At 34.6% G+C, this 24,712-nt stretch overlaps 1 protein-coding gene across 1 annotated transcript in view; it reads right to left on the bottom strand.

The window, feature by feature from the left end:
* LOC131852637 (uncharacterized) overlaps positions 1–24,712 on the bottom strand; it is a 123,654-nt gene that overhangs the window by 39,772 nt on the left and 59,170 nt on the right. The window contains exons 3-6 of the mRNA XM_059203332.1: positions 21,704–21,807; positions 5,071–5,253; positions 2,928–3,122; positions 1,852–2,028 (exon numbers count right to left, since the gene is read on the bottom strand). Of these exons, the coding sequence (XP_059059315.1) occupies positions 1,852–2,028; positions 2,928–3,122; positions 5,071–5,253; positions 21,704–21,807 (659 nt within the window). The remainder of the gene's footprint in view (positions 1–1,851; positions 2,029–2,927; positions 3,123–5,070; positions 5,254–21,703; positions 21,808–24,712) is intronic.

Below are 24,712 nucleotides of genomic sequence, written 5' to 3'. Positions count from 1 at the left end.
ACGGAGTCGCGGGTAACATATAGACTATTTTTCATCATGAAATTTAAATAATATAATAAAGTAGGTAGGTATGTCTGCATTGAACGATAAAATTCTGATAAAAATATGTCGCCGAATGAACTACTGTTAGGTAGCGATAACTGATAGCTCGTTATACATAAGCTTGTATATTTTATAGTTATTTATATATCTTTATTTCATTCAAGATTCAGTATATCACATTTGAAAATATTCGTAATTTAAAAACTATATAAATATATTATTATACATTACTGCAATGACTTTATTAATACAGGTGTTAATAGATAAATACGTACATATCTATACAACAATTTTCTATGAAGTTTCATGACAAATTTAAAAAAAAACTTAATTTACTTAATAGAAAAGTTGATTGAAGTTGAAACAATAAAACACGATAGAATTGATGAAGTCAACTGTAACAGATTAAAAAAAATACTAGCATGATCTAAAATATTAAAAGAGGTTGATATTTATGTTGTTATGCAAACAAAGCAGCATGACGATGTTGAAAAAAAAATCATACGTTAACCGCGTCTGTATAGTAAATAATGAAAAAAAAATTAAAACCTAAATCTATTCTCACCGAACTACAGAGTCGCGTCTTCAAAATATCACCACAAAACACTGAATTCCTACAATACTAGTACGAAAGAAAACACAATAAAATATATTAATAGAATTTACAAAACTCACTTTCAACACGTGTTTCCCTGACGCGAAACTGACAGCGTTCGGAATTTAGTACGAACACCAAGCGCGACCACCGCTAAATACTGAATACTATTTACAAGAACGCGATTCAAGTGCTGCGCTAGAAGCTCTTTACGAGACGATGAAAAAATAATAAACAACCCCAATCTAAAACATTCCTTCTCCATAAACGATAGAGTTGACATTTGGATAGCGCTAATCTCGGTGGTAATAATCATGTCGTACCGGATAACGTAATGTTGTCGCGTTCTTTCAATATTCACAGCACGCGTGCGATAAAGACGAAGAATAAAGGTGCGCATGTGCGTTTTACCCCCTGAAATCATCAAAAGAAGTTTGGTGGTGAGCCATAGTGTTTTGTTGTTGTGGACAAGTCTACCCCATGAAATAGTGAATGCTGTTTTTATGGACGCGTTTATAGCCGGTTTTACTTCGTGATTTATTATGTTCAATAAACCCCTTATTTGAATTTCAATGTTATAAAAGGTTTAAATGCGTGACAGCGACTATGGTTGCTATATTAAAGAAGTTAGGACTAAACTCATTTAATATACTACCATTAACTTATAAAAGTAGTCACAAAAAGGCCAATATTAATAAGTATAAAAAACTAATATTAATAACATATTTTTTGTAATAAAATAAAAATAAAAAGTTGATAGGTAAAGTTGTGTAGGTTCTTAAATGTAGATTTTTCTGTGTGTAAATATGCCTAAGAAAGTTATCTAACTTCATTTATTTAGTTCTTTTTGTTATAGAACTTTTACTTTTACTATTTTTTTTTAAACAGAACTGATCGTACAATTTAATTAATCCCTTTTAACTTAGATATTAAAAGCATATTAAATTATTATTAATAATACAAATTATTCATATTCGTATACTGTGGATGCTTATCCACAGTATACGAATATGAATAATTTGTAACCGTAATAAAAACTAAAAGTCTTGCTATGAAAAACTTCAGTTATTAAATGTTCAAAAAGTATATTTCATTTTTGTTCGTTTATATCAGCTAATGTTAGAACTTATTAATAATATTAAAAACGTTACTATTTTTTATTTGTCGCTAATAAATGCTTTAATTAAATACATATATTTTAATGTATAACTCACCAACACACAAAGGCACTGTGTCATTCCATCTGTTATCATCGTAGCACCATAGTAATCGCGCCCTCTCTCGGGTGTCGGCGAAAACATAGTTCACATTGCACATGTAGTGAGCTACATCATCGTTGCGGTACACTAAATATCCTTCAGAGGGCTCTGGCAGCGTGACACAACCTACACCTGCAAATAATAGATGGCGCTGTAAAATGTACTAGTTAATATTTTAACTTACATATAGATGGCAGCAGTATACACTTCTGCATAATAAGGACTACCTAAACCTAAGCCCGTCATTTCCGATTAAATTAGGAATAACAATTAACTATATAACTTTTTAGTTCTGGACTAATTGAAATAATATATTTTAAGTAATAAGTACCACAGTATATTAATGAAAGTCCCAATTGTCATAATCATAGTTTTTGGGTTCTATTAAGTCGATAAATTTCTTCAAGTTTTTCTCATATATCTTCCATATACATAACACGATCAGTTACCTACATTTTTATATAACGAGCTGTTACCCGCGATTTCGTCCGCGTGGAATTAAACATTTTTTTAATTAAAATGTAATATTATGTTATCTGTTAGTAAAATAAATGTAAATTTTTTCGATAAATTTCTTCAAGTTTTTCTCATATATCTTCCATATACATAACACGATCAGTTACCTACATTTTTATATGACGAGCTGTTACCCGCGATTTCGTCCGCGTGGAATTAAACATTTTTTTAATTAAAATGTAATATTATGTTATCTGTTATTAAAATAAATGTAAATTTTAAGAAGAACTTAAGCTACTTTTAGTAGCTTAAGTTCTTCTTATTACATTAGCTATTTGTGAGTGTAAGTCCCATCAAAATCGGTCCAGTTGTTTCAAAGATTAGCAAGAACAAACTGTGAGACAGACATTTTTTTTTTTATAATTGTTTTTATAAGTACCTTATATACGGTACTTACATAAAAAATATATATCTACTAGATACTTTCATATAAATTTAGTAAAAATCACGTGCACATTGTTGAGCTCAAACAATGTTTTCTCTCTTTTAGAATTTAAACAAAAATATCCACTTACTCTTATAATGCAGAAGAACGCCTCTCTTGGGGTAAGCGCCCTCAGACTTGACCTGAACTGTCACATCCACAGTATCTGTGGTTGAGTACAACTTGAGTGGTAATTCTACCTGCTCACAAGACGACAGCATGGATTTACCATTCGAGTCTTCGACTGAGATATAATCCGTACAACTTTCGTCAAATGGTCCGATTGCTGTAAATAGAAAAAAATAATATTTATTTTATAATCACTTTTTTCCGGAAGGGGTAGGCAGAACTATTGCTAACATACATAGTATATATCGTGGTGAAGGAAATACATGGCACGCGGACATTTTGCCGCATATATTTGTATCCAACCAGCAAACCTACCGCCGCGCGTCTATCGGATTATATTTTGCTTGTTTTCTCACTGTTACCTTAACCGCAGAACAAGTAGAAATATAAATAGGGACAAAACATTTTTTCTTGTCGGCAAAATTTAAATTTTTGGGTGAAAGTAGAGAATTTTTAGATCACGGCGCCCATCATTATTTATTGCATTTTTATAAACCATAGACAATATACCTACTTAAAGAACAATATCGGTAAAATGTATATTGCATATTTATGGCACTTCTTATGGCATCATATTTATCGAGTTAGACTTTGTAAGAAGTCGTTTTGCAGGTCCCTCTGTCTACCAATTTCAGCCTCCAAACAGCTTTCTTATGAGCTGTATTTCAGTTGGAAGCTGTATAAGAGGCAAAATAAGTGGATAAGAGGCATGATAGCTTAATCCTCTGGAATTGCTGGAACGCATCACATGATAACGCCATATCGGCAGTGCTGTTCATGTATATAGGCGACGGTTACCACTTTACCACTTACCATCTCTTACAATATTCTAGGGATGAAACTATTGCCATTTACCAAGTTAAGCGATGTCTGTCTTCCCTAAAAAAAAAAACTTTAATATTGTAAGCAATATTCAAGTTTTTTTTCGGTCTACTATAATGCTGTTGGCATCAGCTTCACCGGACGTTAGGGGGCCAGTGCAGAAGGCAATCCAAACCCGCGAAGGAACTATGGAGCGGCTGAAGGCCAACTCCTGCCTGACGGATACGACTTTAGTCTGAGGGCACCACTAGAGGTTCGAACCTCGGCTCAGGCCATCGTAATTTCGATCTCCGTTTGAATTAGATGGGGGATCGATTGGAGGAGACCAAAATGTATGTGGCGTGTATGAAGTAACGAAGTATAACGATAAAGGGGGATGATGAGTGATGACGTATAGTTCGTACGCCATACGTCTACATCGTACTAATTAGAAAGTGCTTAATAGGTTTATATATTTTTTTATACTACTGGTACGTGATGATGAAGCTCGAATGCTCAGATGGTAGATGATATTGCGGCTCTAATGATAGATGGTAGGTTTGATGGCTTCAGCAGATTACAGGGTTGTAGAAAATGATAGAATTTGCTTACTATTTTAAATTTAATGGTAAATATACTATTAATTACAAATTTGGTGGAGTGAACAAAATGTACGTTAGATCGATCGGTTGATATTTTAAGTCTGTTACATTACGTTGCATATTTAAATTGATTTATATATTTTGCTTTGTACGCGACAACTACTGTTGACTATTTGATGACTAAACTACGAATTCGAACAGCCAACACTAAGCTTCCAAATTATGCGAATACCTTAATTATTGTACGATGAAATATCGTTTAGAGGCGAAACACGTATCGCAATATGGCTATAGATGCAATAACGGTAAGAATTTGATCACTACTAGGGAAAGTCATAACGTTTCCAGTAGCGGTGGTCAAACCTAACTGAATATTTGTGGTCTCACACTTGCTAATGGTGGCGGAATTAAACAAAATAATATAAATCCATTAAGTAATGAAATGGACATCCGCAAAATATAACCTAATTCGATAATTAATAAATTGTAAGTGAATTTAAATGAAGTCTTCTAAACCGAAACGTCAAAAGTATTCTACACTAGCTGTGCCGGCGGTTTCACCTCCGTTAAATTTCAATAAAAAAGCTATATTACTGTAAAATTTCATCAAAATCCGTTCAGTAGTTTTTGCGTGAAAGAGTAACAAACATCCACACACATAAACTTTCGTTATAATACTTGTAACTTTGATTTAATACTTACTTCGTAAACTGACATCCAGTAACGTGACTCGGATACGCTGCTCGGGGTGAACCCGTATCCGCCAGTGGCACTCATCCCCCACATAGAAGTGCGGATACCCAGGAGTGCGCATGTAACCTTCACTGTTCCCCCCCGAAACTGCTACTTGCACTTCTCTATTGCAGTAATGTATTGACAGTGTGTCTGGAAATAGAGATAAAACCGAGTCATAAATTTAATATATATTTGTCATTGGAATATTAGTAATAATAAACTGTGGACAACTCACATAGTACTATTTAGTCCCAAGCTAAGCAGAGCTTGTGTTATGGATAATAGATAACTGCTATAAATACTTAATACATGTTTTCAAACACATATATAATATATATATATATAGATAATACGCCAACTGATATAAACAATATCGTCTGCATCGTACGAAAAATAGAACCCGCGAACATCGAAAGTAAGGCGATGGTGTGATAAACCACTTTACCAACGAGGACCATTCAATTATCATACAAAAAATAAAAAAATTGAGATTTAATTAGTATGATTAATACTACTTTCGAAATCAATTTAGCAGTAATCTTTTAAAAATGTATATACATGTACCTTACTGTAATTCGACCCTAAAGTAATAAAATCTATGACATACAATCTTATTTAGAAAAATATATATATAAAGAGTCGTATTATGTTTTGAATATTTTATACTCTTTCTCTTCACGTTCCACTCATTTCTACCATTCCATATATGTAGTATAACTTAAGTATGTATAAGTACATGTTAAACAAACATGGCGCCTCATAAAATGCATCTGAACACATGTAACTTGCCTCGTAAGCATAACACAAATTTTTATTTTGTATATTTATAACCTCTTTCTGAACATACACTAGGTATTTTTAATGCAAATCAACATCAAAGGGAATTGTTATTTTAAGAAATTTTATGGCATCTAAATGGTGGACGACAGAATAGTGGCTTTATTACTAGATGATTCTATTCTAAAGTAACCAATAAATATTGTGAAGATAAGGGCAGTTTTACACGAATCACTTGCAGACACGTCTAACTCCAATGGCCTACATTACGACATTAGTTTGCATAATAAATTATGCGACTAATGTTTTTGATAGAACCGACCGAGGTAGACTTAGGAAAAAAATTGCGTAGGTACCACAATCTTACCAATTTCAGCCGCCAAGCAGCTTGCAAACGGTGTTTCGATTAAAAGATATTGTAGATAAGGCAATGATAATTATATATGAGGTTAAAAGACGTATTATCTTGGTTCTCCGGTATGGCAACGCAAACGGCAACCACATGATAACGTGGTTACCATCAGGAGGACCAGCTTGTTTGCCATTCCAAATACATAAAATAACAACAACATTGCAGACAGAGCCAAGAAGAATGGGCGAGACAGTCGATTATTAAGATTATGTAGTCGGTTGGTAGGGATTTTGTTGTGAGACATTTCTAGTTAAAGCTCAAATAGTACTGAATGTACACAATCGGACACATTACAGACTTAATCTATTTAGTAACTGAGTTACTTAATCAGGAATGAGTTAGCGATTACTGTATTTAGACATTATAGGATACAAATGTTACAGCTACACCACGCAATTTAAATATAAGTGAATAGAATTACTTAAACTGCGACCACTCCATCATAAAAATGCATTATAAATAACAACAATAATATAATAGAAGATGAATATGATGATGACGAATGTGTAATAATAAGAATAATTGACGATTCACACAGCGCCATCTAGACTCATGCTCAGCAGAACTTGTGTTATGGGTACCAGAAAACTCATAGAATACTTAAATACATTTTTGTAGATATACATAGAAAACACACAGACCGATAAAAATATCGATACTCATGAATAGAAATGTTCGCATCGTACGAGTAATCGAAGGCGGTGAGCTAAATCACAAGACCACCGAGAATTCACGTTAGAGATATCATGCTTTTTAATATGGTGCCACCATTCCATCGTAGGCACCATATTAAAAAGCATGATATCTCGAATACAACTGGTCATCAACTTTTATGGCCACCCTTTTACGATACATCCAAGAATGTTATAGAAGACAATTAATTTGTTTGTTGACGCTACCTAACATTTAAGCGGTATGTTTTAATAGATTGAAATGAAGGTAGTTAAATTTTATTGTTTTTGGAATAAAGTGAAAATGCCGTGCAGTGTAATTACCTTTTTAAATAACATTGTATTAAATTAATCAGTGGAATAAATGTTACTGTTTTAATAGTACAATGTGTTTATTTTTAGTGCTACTTATAATCCGTACGCTGTGGAATGGTGCAGGTGACAGACGACATTCAACATTGAATGTATCAGATTATTCCTAAATATTCGGCACAAGATATTGTTAGAATGCAAATTTAATGTGTTAATAGTCACTACTTCCTACAAATAATATGTTGTATATAAAAATCTTCGTAAATAACTTCTATCACAGATAACATAATATTACATATTATATATTAGTAACTTGCATTTCTGTCACACGCACCATGCCAGAATAAATTGAGTATAAGAAAAAAAAAACTATACATTAAACATAAAATTAATGGAGGCTGAAATTAAAAACCATCTTTTATGTAATTACAAGTAGTTTACTCAATTTGTTTCTTAAGAAAAAGAAATATGGGCAATTTAATCCCAAATCTTGTAAAAACATATGTATGTATAGCATAAGAAAGAATTATATTTAGTAAAAAAAACAACAAAATACTTGTTTTATAAATTATTGTAATACAATACTCGATTATATTTTCGGTTTTTTTTATGTACATACATACAGCATATTTTTTGGTTAATTCGTTTACTTTCTCGTCCAAGCTACTTCTTTATAAATTTAAGATCTAAGTTAATTAAATACTAAAAGTAAAATATTTGTTTAAATAATTTTCCTGTTGACCTTGTATGAGGTACACGATCGCTATACGAAGTGTTCAATCAAAATGTTACACAGTACAACACTAGGAAAGACGCAGCTACCCACGCAATAGGGGTGTTTACTTCTACTAATCAATTGTGAATATATTACATCTTTAACAATGGTCTGACATTCAGATACTTCGTAGATATTTTAAATACTAGTAGTTAATTGAATTCTAAAAGTAAAATATTTGTTTCAATAAGTACAAAAATATTTTTCCTGTTACAGTGACCTTGTATGGGGTACACGATCGCTATATGAAGTGTTCAATCAAAATGTTACACAGTACAGTACTGAGAAAGACGCAGTCTACCCACGCGACAAGGGTGTTTACTTCTACCAATCAATTGTGGATATATTATATCTTTAACAATGGTCAGACTTTCAGCTACTTTGTATTAAGGGCCATAAAGTATTTAGTCTTCACAAATAATCGATTATTATAAAATTTGGATATATACATAAGGAATATTAATTAGATTAAATTAAGATGAACATAAGAAACATTATATTCTTATTATTCAAATAAACTTAATTCTATCACTCAGACTCATCACAAGAAGAACGAGCCAGAAACTTGCGTATTGCTATTTTAAATAAATATCGTTTAGAATTATATTTTTAAAATTTTGAAAAACCATCTATTGAAAAACCAATCAGATACTTGTTACCAGACGGCATAATATATATGCGTTTTTCACTTTGATATAGCTAGTTTAAATGTTATAGTAAAAAAATTATATCATAGTAATTAGTTAACGAAATGAGTGAAAAATAAGATGCAAAAACGCTACGCCACCAAAACTGTAAGCACTGATAAGATAATATTACATACTGCAAATAAGGTCAACAAAAAAAATGGTGTTACGTCCAATTTTTCCGAAATATTTGGTAACCATAACGCCGCCCTTGCAGCGACCGCCCGCCTAGCGACCGCCCGCCCGACCGACCTTGAACTTGGCGCGTCTGCTCCCAAGAAAGTCCACAGTTCTGTATTTATATAACAACTTTTTTACAGCACATAATAAACCTTTTTCATACATTACAGCTTTTTAATAACCTTCAAGAAGAAATAGGTGAAGATAAATTTGAAATTAAATATCTTATATATAACATTCTCGTGTCACAATGTTAGTTACCATACTCCTCTGAAACGGCTTGACCGATTTTTATGAAATTTTATATGCATATTAGTAGGTCTGAGAATCGGCTACTAATAATTTTTCATACCCCATTTATTGATAAGCTGAGTTGTCCTACCGAAATCATTCCGACTTGATACCTTATTTTTTTATTATTTTGATGGGCAAAATTTGTGGCGATAAATAATTGTGATTATATCATACAACCGAACGGCTAAATTTTCACCCTTCTAGCATCAACCCCTATTTTTTAATAGCGATTTTAATGTATATAGCAAAACAAAGTTTGCCAAGACAGCTAGTTAAGATGTATTATTGTAAACATGTACAACATTTATTTGAAAAGAATACGAGCTGAGTTTCATTATCATTAAAAAACCTATATTTGCATCCAACGAATCTCTCTGATTAATTTGGTTTATTATCAGTATTTCATACATGTAAAATTGCCACATAAACATTTTTGTATGTCAGACAGATTGAACTGACTACCTTTAAATCTATATAGTAGTATTAAACCACAAAGGCATGATACTTTCAAATATACCTACCTACTACTTTTATAGTTATGGAAAAACAACGCTACTATCTTTTGAGACAACTAATAGCTTATCAATCGTATCGAGGCAGACTGTGTAATGGGCTTTATCGGCAGAGCTTGTAATATATCGCCAATATCTTTAACATTCATTCCATTGTATGCCTTTTTATATTATTAGATACTTATATTTATATTTATATAAACTAAATTTACTGTGTACTCATTTTAAGTATTAACATGCACTATCACTTCTTTCAACACAACTACTACTTACTCCAAATAAACTGTCAACTATTTTACTTTAACTAATTAAAGTAACTAAATAAATCATTTAAGAAAGTATTTAACTGTATTATTTAAAGTAATTAAATTATTTTAACCACAGACAATATTTCACATTTCAACTAATTAATATAAGTCTATTAGACATTTGTTCATTTGAATACTAATACATGGTACTTTTCCGGTGACATATATATATATATATATATATATATATATATATATATATATATATATATATATATATATATATATATTTACAACTCAAGTTCATTATTAAAACTTATAAAAAGATTTATATCGGACACTATGAACATAATATTGGAAACTAGTTTCTACACCCGACTTCATCCCCATGATCATGATCGATCAGGATTAAAAGCCAGTATCCATCTTTAACCCAAATCCTCTGTTGTATATTAGGTATTCAAAATTTTAGCGATGGTTAAGCCGTTGAGGCGTAAAGTTATAATAAACAAACAAACTGACTTTCGCATTTATAATATTAGACACGATTAATATTCATTATCAACCCTTTGCCAGCTTGTGGCACGATGTCAATAAAGTTTACTTTCCCATATTTATATTGACAGCAGATGATAAATTGAAAGTCTATCAATAAATTTGATCTGTTACACAAATAAACACCCTAATGCAATATGACGTTAATCTGGTAAATATAAACGGCCTACACACGGCCCTAAAATCAGAGGCAATATCGAAGTGGTAGAATCTGCCTCGATTTCGCTACAAACGCGGCGATTTAGGAAGCGATCATGTGTAGCAAAATTTCTCATAGCGTCCCCGCCGAGCAGATTTTATTCCCACCTCTGCTCAGTTATTGCCCCTAATTTTAGGGCTGTGTGTAGACCCTTTAAGTAGATACAGGCATTATGTAATATCCCCATTCATAAACTCCATGGAGATAACGGGAACAGGATATTTTTGTAACACTAGCTGTAACCCGAAGCTTTGCGTGCATGATTAGAGATAAAAGGCACGGTCCATCTGGTCGAAATTTGTTCGTTTATTGGTATTTTTTTCCGTTCAGCTAATACAATCTATCTTTACATCAAATTTCATGTATATTTAATCAACAGGTCAGTCGTGAAAAGACAACAAACAGATAGATAAACATTGATTGACAAAACTGACATTAACACGAACGTAGCCACGGTAAAAGTTAATATATCCATACAGATATTATAAATACGAAAGTGTGCTTCTTTTACGTTAGACGTGAAAATATCACGAGGCCCGTCCTCGTGATATAGGTTATCTTTTATGTACAACAAACTAGACAGTGTGTTTTTTCAAACCATTCTAATGCTGTTGGCCGCAGCTGGCCTTTACAGTTTCAAAGACCGATACGGGGCAATCAGATGGCATTCCAAACCTGAAGAAGGACTTATAGAATGGTAGAAGGCTAACTCCTGCCAGACGTATACGAGTTTAGTTTGAGGCACCGCGGTTTGAACCTCAGATCAGGCCGTCGTAATTTCGATCCCAGTTTGAATTGGACTGTCGACGAAATCGCGTGTAACAGCTAATAATATTTTAAATGCTAGTTTGCCACCTCCGTGGTATAAAAAATATAACATATCAGATATATTTGTAATGATATGAAATAAAGTTTGAATGCTTCAATAACTGGTCGTAATTGACGAATTTGAATAAAATTTGATACATGCCTATGTCACAATCATTACATAGTATAAACCAAAGTCGCTGTCGCTGTCTGTCCGTCCCTATGTATGCTTAAATCTTTAAAACTACGCAACGGATTTTGAAGCGGTTTTTTCTTTTTAAATAGATAGAATGATAAATAGAAGGTTTATATAGATAATAAATGTACACCCAGGCGAAGCCGGGGCGAGTATCTAATAGATTATAAAATACCTTTCAAACAGTGAAAGAAATTCTCAAATCGATGAAGTGGTTCCGGTGTTTGCTTAGCTTGAAACAAATTCCGCTGTACTCTTTAAAATATTAGTATACAGATTTCCGCAAGATCCTGTAATATAACTGCTACGTCATAACTTAAATTTTAGTATTACTATAAAAATATAGCAATTTCATTTCCTACAATAATATTAGGAGACGGATTTATCCACAGAAGCACTTATCTTAATAAGTTTACTCAAATTAATCCCGCAAAACGCAATAAACTGACTGATCTCCCGTTTGATAAATTTTCTGCGTCGAATTGTCCATTTTATCAACAGTTGAATCGTAAGCTGATCGATATCGTCGATTCCCATTTAGATTAACGAATGACGTATCGAAAATATCGTTTACGGTTATTTTGATTCACAAATATAGGTTTACTGTTCCCTAGTAGGTACGTTTAGTTAAAGTTAATTAGTTAAATCGGTCTATTATGAGAATGAGCAAAGATAATTTGAACCTAACTTTTAAAAACTTAATAAATATTCGTTAAGTTAAGGCCTTTGTTCAGCAGTGGACGTCTTCCGGGCTGAGATGATGATGATGATGATGAGGTTAATGTTATTTACACTGTAAAACAGGGCTTCTACACACTACTACACTATATTATCTCACACTAAATTAACTATATAATAGAAATCACACTCTTTTCTACTTCGTTTCTAATGAAATTTTTAATTATTAAATTAACCTTTTAACTTTATCGCTATAGATAAAGAGACTATTCTCTTATTAGAAGTCTAGTGTAGTCTAGACAGTCAAATAGGAAAACTTGGAGTTAAATTTAAGAAACCTTACTCTAAAATGATTACCTAAAAAATAGTTCTATCAGTGATTTAGTCTCCATAGTGCAACTTATACTTAGTTTAGGACTATATGGCGATGAGTATTAGTACTACGATAACCTATTTATTTATTATTATTACCAATCGATATTCCTTATAGTTTGCTAAATACCAAGTTAATTGGTATCACGCAAGCGCACATCACACACCTGTTCGTCCTTTCGCGTATGGTTAGCAACGGTAATAATATGTTAGACTATTGAATGTAACAGCCGGCACCTAAACTCTTTACCCTATTTTCCAAAAAAATGCAGTATTATGTCCCCAAACCCAAATTTATTGGTTTCGCTTCACATAATTACTGTGACTTATTATACGTAGAATGTGACCAATAATCCGCTATTTCACGGTTCGTGCTTCCGAAATTTCGACGATATTTTTTTATGTATGAACATGGCAAGTGCGTGGCTCTTGAATTATGAATGAATGTAAGAATGAGGAATGGTGCACCGCGCGATAAAGGATACACTGGCGAAGCACCCGTTAGGATAGTATCTCATACTATCATATACATCCTCAGATGAAGTTAGGCCAGATAGTCTATCGTACGTCGGAGTTGGGATAGACTGTACGCAGCGATCCCGCGGCTCCGGCATATGGTATAGGACGAGGACAGATGTCCTCGTTGGACTAGCGGACTTGGACAACTACTCAGTAATATGATTACTGAGTAGTTGTCCAAGTCCGCTCCAAGAAAAAAAGAAGGATAGCCCATCGTGGCGAATTCTTTAGGAGTTAACCAAAGGGAACAGAGCGCAAATCTACCTAATTTTATATAGAAATTGTATCTTACATTGCTAAGATCTGCCATGTCTAGGATGTATTAACCAACAGCCCCCATTCAAAGCAATTAGGAAAAAGACAGACATAGTCTACTTGCAACCTTCTCAATCATGTTCACGCAAACGAAGCCGTGGGGAAAAGTATAGTGATTAAATAGATTTTTAATGAAATTATTATTCTTTTTAAGTGTAAGGGTATATTGACTGATAGCTAAGCAATCTTCTCTTATCTAATGACAAAATACGCTAATGGAATCCAATTCTTGGTCCTTACTTTAGAAGAGCAATCACTTCGATACTTTTTTCCTCTTTTAGAATGAAATGTATAAGTCAGAAAATTGTTGTATCTTTTTACTGGAAATGAATCTGTGGTTTAACCAAATACAATACCATTTGGTTCGCGGTTCAATGTCCGCTGAAGTGAGACCAGGTGGTCTAATCTTGGCTTTACTAGCCTTACTAATATTATAAATGTAAGTTTTTTTATTCTATAAAATTTGCCATACACATAATATTTGAGATGCTAAAACACATATGCAATTTTTATGTACACAAATAATTAAAATTAAGGTATCTGTTTGAAATTTCAAGTTAACAGCTTTCCACTAAATAATATGAAATTGTACGAATACGGTACTAAAATCAAAATTTAATTAAAAAAAAATATTTGTCTGTCTCTATGTTCTTGGTAATCCCTGCTAAATTGGATAAAACTGATATTATAATATTTAGGTAATTTTTGTAATTTATAATCGTTTCTAGTGGCCTCCATCGGCTTCATCCAGGTATTAATAATTTTGCGAGTTTTATATGTGTTAACTGTAAATGAAATTTCTGTAATAAATTACACTTACAGAATGCCATATGCTATGAAATATCTATTAAAAATATACTTTTGGTTAAAAGTTACCTTTAAAACAGTGAGAGAATTTCTCAAACTTTCGAGGTTTACTTTCCTCATAACAATAAACTGTCTTGTTTATCCGGCTAGACTTCGATCTATTTTCAACTAAAAAAAAATAGATCAAGCTCAGGCAAAAATTTCTTCTTACAATAAGCAAGAAGCAAGTGAAACATTAATACTAATTGTCAGTAACAAATAAAAAAATCTTAACCTTGATCTATTTTTTTTTCTAATAGATAAACTTCTAGTCGAAGTTTACTCTTAAAACAAGTGCAACTTTATCATATAATCAGTGCCCAGTTGGTAACAATAAAAAAATATTCTATAGGCATAATGATCTCTACATTAACAACCACACTCATATAATAGATGATAAATGTTCAAACTACTCCAATAATACTCCTCTATCACTAATATTCGCCATAAAAATTTACCGGCCGCAGACACCGAGTCGCCGGCCATCGTTTTCCGTAGATATTACGGTTATTGTATGACTTGATGTATGATTTTATTATACACGGATATCCCATAATGGTTCACGCCTACAAAAAACATGGCTACATACACTATTAATGTTGAATGTGGGCTAGTATAATGATATCGTCTGACCAATAGAAATAGAAATGATCTTTATTGAAATAAACTTAGTATAAGCAATTTTGAATACTCTTTTTTTTTATTCTACAACTCATTCGAACGCAGACTCAAGAAGAATGAATTTTTAATATGTTTAATTGAATTAGGTGTTACTTTGCGGAAGTCTATTTCAATACTTAATGGATTTACATTATTTGGTTGTATTTGGGTACCATTAGCATGTGTGAAATTATTAATATTCGATACAGAAACTTGACCACCGTTACTGGAAGCGTTACGACTTTCTTTTATAGTGATCAAATTCCGGCCGTTATTAAATCTACATCCATATTGCGACACCTGTTTTGCCTCTGACCGAGCCATCATAAGGCAATGAATAGAGCTCGGATATAGCCTGCAAGTCTAGTGTTTACTGTTCGGCGACCAAACTACAATAGATCCATCGACTGTGATCGCCATCATACTAATTCTCCAGTGTTATCCCGCTATGTTACACCGAACACATTATTACAAAATTCTATTACGCTGGTAATACTGAAAATATTTTAGATGACGTGGCTGTTTGAAAATTGCCCTCAAAGTAGAAAGAAAACCTTTATGCACAAAATGCCACGTCATCTTCATTAAGGTTTCGTGGCTTCCGTAACCGAAATTTTCATCCTGTATTATAGCTGTTAAATAGGTCAGTAATTCTTTGTATTATCCATTAATTACCATTCAATTTATTAATTCCATTAAATTGTTGTTTATGGATAACTTGCCCGCGACTTTTTCTACATAAATTTTCAACCCTTGTTTCATCCTTTTCAAGATAAAATATAACCTGAGTCCGTGCTTCAATCTATCTTCAAATATTCGAACAAAGTCCGTGTTCGTGTTACAAACTATCTTCTAACAATATACAAGATATGTTCAGCAGTTTAGTTGTGAATTAAGATAGAGGTATGGATTTAGTCATCATTTTACAATATGTTCCGTCATTAATTGTAATTTATAATTATTTAATAGTACTTCAGGTCGTGTGGTGTCGCTGTAAGAATAGCACCACCCCCTCTCTTCCCGTGGGTGTCGTAAAAGGCGACTAAGGGATTCATCGACCAGTGGACGGGCAGCAGCGTCCTACTGAGTACCTACCATCATACTGCGATCGCCAACCCGCATGCCAAGCGTGGCGATTATGGCAATATCCCCCCAAATGAATTTACACCCAAGGCCCCGGCCCCCAGTCCCCGGCGGCCCCGCTAGTCTTGACCATGGTAGCGGTCATGGAAACGGCGGGGCAGGGGGTGCGAAGAATCTCCGGGTAAGACCAGGCTACCAAAAACGACGACCACTGGCCCTGGCAACATACAACGTTCAAACACTGCGGACCGACGAAAAGTTAATTGAACTGGAGGAAGAGTTGAGCAGATTGCACTGGCATGTCGTGGGATTATCTGAAGTCCGAAGAAAGGGGGAGGACTCGATAGTCCTGAAATCCGGCAATCTGCTTTACTTCCGGGAGGGCGATCAACTGTCCCAAGGCGGTGTCGGGTTCCTCGTCCACAAGTCCCTTGTGAATAATGTTATCAAGGTCGAGAGCGTGTCGACTAGGGTAGCGTACCTGATACTCAGAATTACCAAACGGTATTCATTGAAGGTCATCCAAGTGTACGCTCCAACTTCGACGCACTCCGACGATGAGGTTGAGGCTATGTATGAGGATATCTCCAGAGCCATACATAGTACAAAGACTCATTATAGCGTTATCATGGGGGACTTTAACGCAAAATTGGGCAAACGAAGCGGTGATGAGCTGAGAGTGGGGCAATTTGGTATCGGTGATCGGAACTTCCGAGGTCAAATGCTGGCCGACTTCATGGAGAAGGAGAACCTCTTTATGATGAACTCCTTCTTCAGGAAGCCGGAACACCGGAAATGGACGTGGATTAGTCCCGATGGTGCCACAAAAAACGAGATAGATTTCATCTTGTCAACGAGAAGACAGATTTTCAATGATGTCTCTGTGATCAATGCCGTCAAAATTGGAAGTGATCACCGGATTGTAAGAGGCACATTGAATCTGAATCTGAAACTCGAACGATCCCGACTGATGAAATCTACGCTCCGCCCTACACCTATACAGATCCAAAACCCCGAAAGCTTTCAGCTAGAATTGCAAAACCGTTTCGAAAGCCTTGGTGACTGCGTTGACGTGGACGATTACAACAACAGGTTCGTGGAAACTGTCCGTGCGGCTGGGTCTAAGCACTTCAAAACCCGCCGCGCAGAAAGAACCGGAAAAATATCTATCTCTACCCTCAAATTGATGGATGAAAGGCGAAGTATGGTCCTGCAGTCTCCGACTGACGCTTCTCAGTATCGGCAACTTAGCAGGCAGATCTCTAAGTCCTTGACTCGTGACTTACGCCACTTTAACACAAATTGTGCAAAGGAGGCTATTGAGAGAAACAAGGGCTCAAAAGTCTTTAACAGGGATCTGGCTGCCGGACAGAGCCAGCTGACGCGACTTAAGACGGATGACGGCAGGATCGTTTCGTCTAAACCCGAACTTTTGAGGGAAATTGAGAAGTTCTATGGACAGTTATACACGACAACACGGGCACCTGTTAACAACACGGCGAAAGACCCTAGAGCCAAATTAACCCGACACTATACCGAAGATATCCCGGACGTCAGCCTGTACGAGATTGGTATGGCTCTTAAACAACTTAAAAACAACAAGGCGCCGGGCGATGATGGAGTTACTGCTGAGCTTCTGAGGGCTGGAGGTAGACCTGTTCTACGAATCCTCCAGAAGCTATTCAACTCCGTCATCCTCGAGGGCAAAACGCCTCAAGCATGGCAAAGGGGTGTGGTGGTTCTGTTCTTCAAGAAGGGAGACAAATCGCTTCTGAAGAATTTCAGACCCGTAACACTGCTGAGCCATGTTTATAAGTTGTTTTCGAGAGTCATCACGAATCGTCTCGCGCGCAGGTTTGACGACTTCCAGCCTCCCGAACAAGCCGGGTTCCGAAAAGGCTTCAGTACCATAGACCACATTCATACGCTGCGGCAGGTAATTCAGAAGACCGAAGAATACAACCTGCCACTTTGCTTGGCGTTTGTGGACTATGAAAAAGCCTTTGATTCGATCGAGACGTGGGCTGTGCTACAGTCTCTCCAGCGGTGCCAAATTGACTATCGATATATCGAAGCGTTGAAATGTTTGTATGAAAACGCCACTATGTCAGTTCGCCTCCACGACCAGAATTCGAAGCCTATCCAACTGCAGCGAGGTGTCAGACAAGGCGATGTCATATCGCCAAGGCTGTTTACCGCTGCGTTGGAAGATGTCTTCAAGCTTATGGACTGGAGCGGGCTGGGCATCAACATTAACGGCGAGTACATCAATCACCTTCGATTTGCCGACGATATCGTGGTCATGGCTGAGACCCTGGAAGACCTTAGCAAAATGCTCGAAGACCTCAGTAGAGTCTCACAAGGAGTAGGTCTTAAAATGAACATGGACAAGACGAAAATTATGTCAAACGTCCATGTCGTACCTGCTCCCGTAAAAATCGGAGATTCTACACTCGAAATTGTCGATCACTACGTATACTTAGGGCAAACTATCCAGCTAGGTAGATCCAATTTCGAGAAAGAGGTCAATCGTCGAATCCAACTCGGATGGGCAGCGTTCGGGAAGCTCCGATGATATATCTTTTCGTCCAAATTTCCGCAGTGTCTCAAGACGAAGGTTTACGACCAATGTGTGTTGCCAGTGATGACTTACGGAACAGAGACGTGGTCGCTAACTATGGGCCCCATCAACAAGCTCAGAGTCACTCAGAGGGCAATGGAGAGGGCTATGCTCGGAGTTTCTCTGCGTGATCGAATCAGAAATGAGGAGATCCGCAGAAGAACCAGAGTGACCGACATAGCCCGAAGAATTGCGACTTTGAAGTGGCAATGGGCAGGGCACATAGCTCGTAGGACAGATGGCCGTTGGGGCAGTAAAGTCCTCGAGTGGCGACCACGGACCGGAAGACGCAGCGTGGGAAGGCCTCCAGCAAGGTGGACCGACGATCTGGTCAAGATCGCGGGAAGGCATTGGATGCGAGCAGCGCAGGACCGATCGTCGTGGAGATCTTTGGGGGAGGCCTATGTCCAGCAGTGGACGTCTTCCGGGCTGCGATGATGATGATGATGATGAGTACTTCAGGTAGTAATATCATATTGTTAATGAAAAATCGTTAGTTGAATTTTTTTGTCAGAACATGGCAAAGGTTGAAGTGAACGGATATTGCCCGACTTGATCAAGACTTATTTTTATCTACATACATAAATATCTTGTTATAAATTAAATAGTTTTAAAAATAAACTTAAAATTGTTGCCATTATTTAAATTGTTTGTAGACCACCCCAAAGGATTAAACGAAACCAAAACAGAATCGAATCTTTTCCTTTGACTGCCACATTCTTGAAATAATAGATCAATCGTCACAAACTTACACATACCGAAATCGGAGTCAAATTGGTTCCAACGTATATCCAGAACCCCACAACGCTCCATAAAACTAATATGTCTTCGAAATCACATGCACGTGACACTTAAACTGTGTGTTGCCATACTCCATTAACAACACCCCGATTTTGTAACGATTTGGGGTAAAATTATACAATACATGCAATAGTTACCACTATAATAAGAACTGCCCTTCCTCTACTGTACTGTTAATTATAGAACCCCAAGGGAATATCAAAACGATTTACATAGATCAATTTAAAATGGCTGCGCCTGGACAATAGACGATGCGCACGTGGGAATTCAGTAGAATTTCAAAACTGATACATTTATGTAATATGCAGTACAGAATGGTGATCTGAAAGTTAATAGGTTAAACACAATTGTTATTGTAAAATGGACTTTATTACTTTGTATTTCGGTATTGCATTATTTCTAATTGGAATAGTATCTACGCATATGTTTATTGTCGAACTGTTTCGCACAATGTAGTCTTGTCTGCAGCACATTTAGAACTCCAACTGTTAGAAAGTATTTTAAAGAGAGGTCAATGTAATAGGGTTCAGGGTTTATTAAATACATTAACATCATACAAAATAACCGTAACGTACCGACTTATTAGTATGTTAACTAGTCAGACATACACTGTGACTGCATGCAGTAAAAGAGATAGTTACATTAAAGATTTATCAATATAGTATCTTTAGTTTTCTCTTGCTAGTATGTGGTTAAATGATTCAGTTTTTTAGACAATTTTCTCCGAATTAAATCCGAGAACTTAATAAATTAAGTAGGCATTTTTTCTGTGTACAAAGGCATAAAGTTTTTTATGTAATTGGAATAGTATACAAATGAAAGGTGGCCTGATTGAAGGTAGTAATCCTCGTCTATATATCTGAGAAGCACCACCGTCATAACGTCATCATGTGACGCCCATGGTATCATGGGGCAGTATAAAGCCGTTGCCATTCCAAGAGACTAAGTCATGATACGTATGCTACTGTAATTTCACTGCTTTATCGCACCCATTAACATTAACCCATCTTGCCATCTAAATTGCTTGGTGGCTGAAATATGCGAGAAAAAGTTTTCCAATATAAAATCTCATTTACTTAACTTAAAAAGTTATTCTCATAATATAAGTCATAGTAGGCCATGATAGTAAGTGACCTTTTGGGTAAGAACATAGGTACAATTAAGGAAATGAAATTAGTTCTATACATGTATTTCAAGTCGATGCTGACAGCGACAAAAATAATTTCCACATTCCCGTAGTAGTTGCCAAAAATCCATGCTTACTCACAAGTTTATATGCATACACTTGTTGGCTCTTAATAATACAACCATAAATACATGGTGGAGGTATTCTTTTGTTATAACTATATTGTATTACAAGCATTAAAATTTAAAATTACTGTCTGCTTACAATTTGTACTGAGTCTACCAATCATTCTATTATTTAAATATAGCGTCATATGGTCTAATATATTTATAACCGTGACGTCACAGCTGCGTTGAATTGATAACATAATCGATTTCATGCATCATATGGGCGTACGCACATATTCTAGGGAGATGTTTAATACTACTAGAGTTGTTAGGCCAGCGCTTCGTCGAGATACCTTGGATTTTTAGTGAGTAGGAGTATCACAGTACCCGGAAACAGATACTCCAGGAAAAAGATAGACAAAAAAAAGGCCAGCTAGTTATGCAAGTTTAGTCTTTAGTAAAGTAATCGGTAAGTAATGCACTCGTATATTCAATATAGATACTTTAACGATATCGATTAATCAAGTCAGTCAAATTATGTGTCTGACCGAAACCACAGACTATTGTTAATGTGACTAAACAACTTTCAATTTTATTCTATATCTTTGTTTTTTTTTTTTGTTGACAAATTCTATTTCCCACATATTTATGTCACTTCTAGAGCAAAGTAGAGATTATAAAATTAAGTTTAATTCACGAACTGCTTGGTCACGTGACCACGAAGTTTCACACGAATGCAGTAATTATCACACAACTGAAATAATTATAAAAAAAATATTTCAATCATCATTCCCAATAATATTCTTAATTTTTGTGTATATTAATAATAAGGTATACTTTAAGGCTTACCATCAAAACATGCGTATTTTATGTAAACAACACCAGGCGGCCAGCTTACAGCTGGAGCATAGTCTTGAGCCAACACAAAACTGCAATGATTCACCCCCGCACATCTGAAACCAATTGAGAAAATTATTTCTTAGAATCCAAACCAATTACAAAATTATTTCATAAATTGGATAAATGAATAGGAATAATATATAGAATACTAGCTGTTCCCGCGGTTTCACCAGCGTAAAATTTCAATAAAATACAGCCTATTATACAGGTTATTACGATGCATAAGCTATATTACTGTAAAGTTTCATCAAAATCCGTTCTGTAGTTTTTGCGTGAAAGAGTAACAAACATCCAAACATACATACAAACTTTCGCGTTTATAAGCTTAATAAGATAAGATTACTAGCTACTACGATGTGTTAATGTATGTGTGTATAAAAAGGAGTATTATACATACTACGCATATTTGACGAGCCGCAATCAAGTATCTCTGTATATCCCAACGGTTGACTGGGAAAGAATGCTAGGTTATATCCCTTTGTACCATATTTTATTGGTTAATAAAGCAAATAAATATATTATGTACACCAGTACAGTATATTAAAAAAGCTACAACAGAATAATAGTATAGAATTTATCTCTTTTTCCCTCGGAGACGATAACGTGTCTTTCGTTACAGCGTGCGTTCGGACAGCTTTCTAAATGCTACTATTACGATAAAAAGGATTATTGCCACAAACAATTCTATAATATTAATTTCGTGTAATGAAGCTCTATAAAATATACATCACATAGCTCTTAAACTTTGACAGTAGAAAACTATTAAAACATTTCAATAAACCCATCTCATCACACGGCAGTAAAACTTTTATATCATACACAAAAATAACATTTGGATATGGCCGCTACTGCATTTGGACTACTTTAAAATTTCAATTGAATTACATATATATATCATGTATGTAACGTATGCAATGTAATGTAGACAAATACATATATAATATGAATAATACGTGTAAATGGAATGTGATTTTATTAATTACTAGCTGTTCCCGCGACTGTCTGCGTGTTTATTAACATTATTTTTCTAAAACTGCTACCTACTGGCTACCTGCCAATAAAAGTCCCGTCAAAATCGGTCCAGCCATTTCAGAGGTTACCCGGAACAAACAGATAGACAGACAGAGAGACAAAAATTGAACAAAATGTTATTTTAGTGTATGTAATTTATATTCATATGCATGCAGTAAAAAACGGTTATTTCAATATTACAAACAGACACAACAATTTTATTTATATGTATAGATAAAAATAAAGGATTAAATTTGTGATAAAAAAATTACCTGTGAACAGATTTATATAACATAGGGCCAAAGAACCTATCTTCTATCTCTGTATCTTTTATATATTATATTATTTTCTTGGGGAAAGAAAAAACGTACTATTTTAAAATATATGTATCTAATATTTATACTATACGTATGTAACTAATATCTATATATGATAGTATGCATGATTTTACTCTTGCATATAGTCTTGTTCGATTCGAATAAAATTTTATACACAGTTAAATAAACATACGTAATGTATTATCTATAATCTGTGGTTAAAGCAAACGTATACTGTAATAGTTGTGGGAGGAAGGGATTGTTAGTAATGGGATACTCCCTTGTTAGCAGTTTTATCCAAATTCCTTGTATGAATTTGGATAAAAATGCTATAATAATTCAAATTCAAATTCAAGTTCAAATTCAAAATATCTTTATACATGTAGGTCTATTACAGACTCTTATGATATGTCAAATATGCCGTCAGTAAGTTTGTAGTCGTAATTTTGTATTATTTAACAGTGTGTGTGATTTTCATAATCTGATAACATATTAAAACTACAAAACATCATAATGTGTACACGAAATACCTAATTCACTAGAATCAAAATAGCAGCTGCAATAAGGTCGTTCCATTTTTATGTAAATTTCGATCTAATCTTTTGTTTTACAAAATTGTATTAGTGTTAAAAACACAATAAACTTTATTGTACAAAACAGAAAAAAATTCTACGGACATTTGCACAATATGTATATAACAAATAAAAAGAAACTGACACGTTTTACATTTGTAATAATTTGTTTTATTATACCTAACCGATAGAAATCCTAATTTCCCACGAATGTGGAAACATATACATAAATTTCGAACGAAAGTGCGTGTTTACATAGGAATCCTAATTTTCTACGAATGTTGAAACATATACATAAATTTAGAACGAAAGAACGTATTTACTAAATGACTTGACGATCGTTTAAGCCGTTAAGGCGCCAAGAAGTAAAGAAAAACTATAAAAATTATTATAAAACTGTTACAAATAAATAGATACAATATTTTTTGTAAATACATACATAATATACATAGAAAACACCGATACCCTTACAACTAATCATACTTATGAATACAAATGTTTGTACCGTGCGAGGAATAGAACCCTCAAACATTGCAATTAAGGCAGTACGCGAAACTGCTAGACCACCGAGGTTGCCAAACAAAAGAAAAGTTTAACAGATAAACTGATTTTCACATGTACCACCGTATTAGGAAGGAACTCGTAGAAATGCAGTAAAAAAGGCTCTCAAAAACGATTAACCTTCTTAATACAGTCGGGTAAAATGTAACAAACTGCTAATAAAACTACAATGAAACAGTTGCATGTTATAAAAACGCATTCACTGCCCATTTCTCGTTCAGTTAAACAGAGTCACGAATAGTAGTTTTATTACAATGACACGAATGAAAACTTGAAATTCACTTTAATTGAAGAATTTATTTCGTATATTCAACGTAACTACTCATTACATCGTGTTATGCTTTAGATGTATAGAATTAATTTAAAAAGGTGTTAGAATAAAAAGACGATGCAATTGTTTTTTAAGTAACTGGAAACAAGTTCATGATACCATGACCTTTGTTCCAACAATTGCCTTCCGTGGCAGCCCTTACGCGTAATTCCGCAGGATGAACAAT

Source organism: Achroia grisella, unplaced genomic scaffold (assembly GCF_030625045.1).
Source record: "Achroia grisella isolate CSIRO2021 unplaced genomic scaffold, CSIRO_AGI_Agris_v1 utg856, whole genome shotgun sequence".
In the NCBI taxonomy this organism is placed as follows: domain Eukaryota; kingdom Metazoa; phylum Arthropoda; class Insecta; order Lepidoptera; family Pyralidae; genus Achroia; species Achroia grisella.
This window is presented reverse-complemented; position numbering and strand designations above follow the sequence as displayed.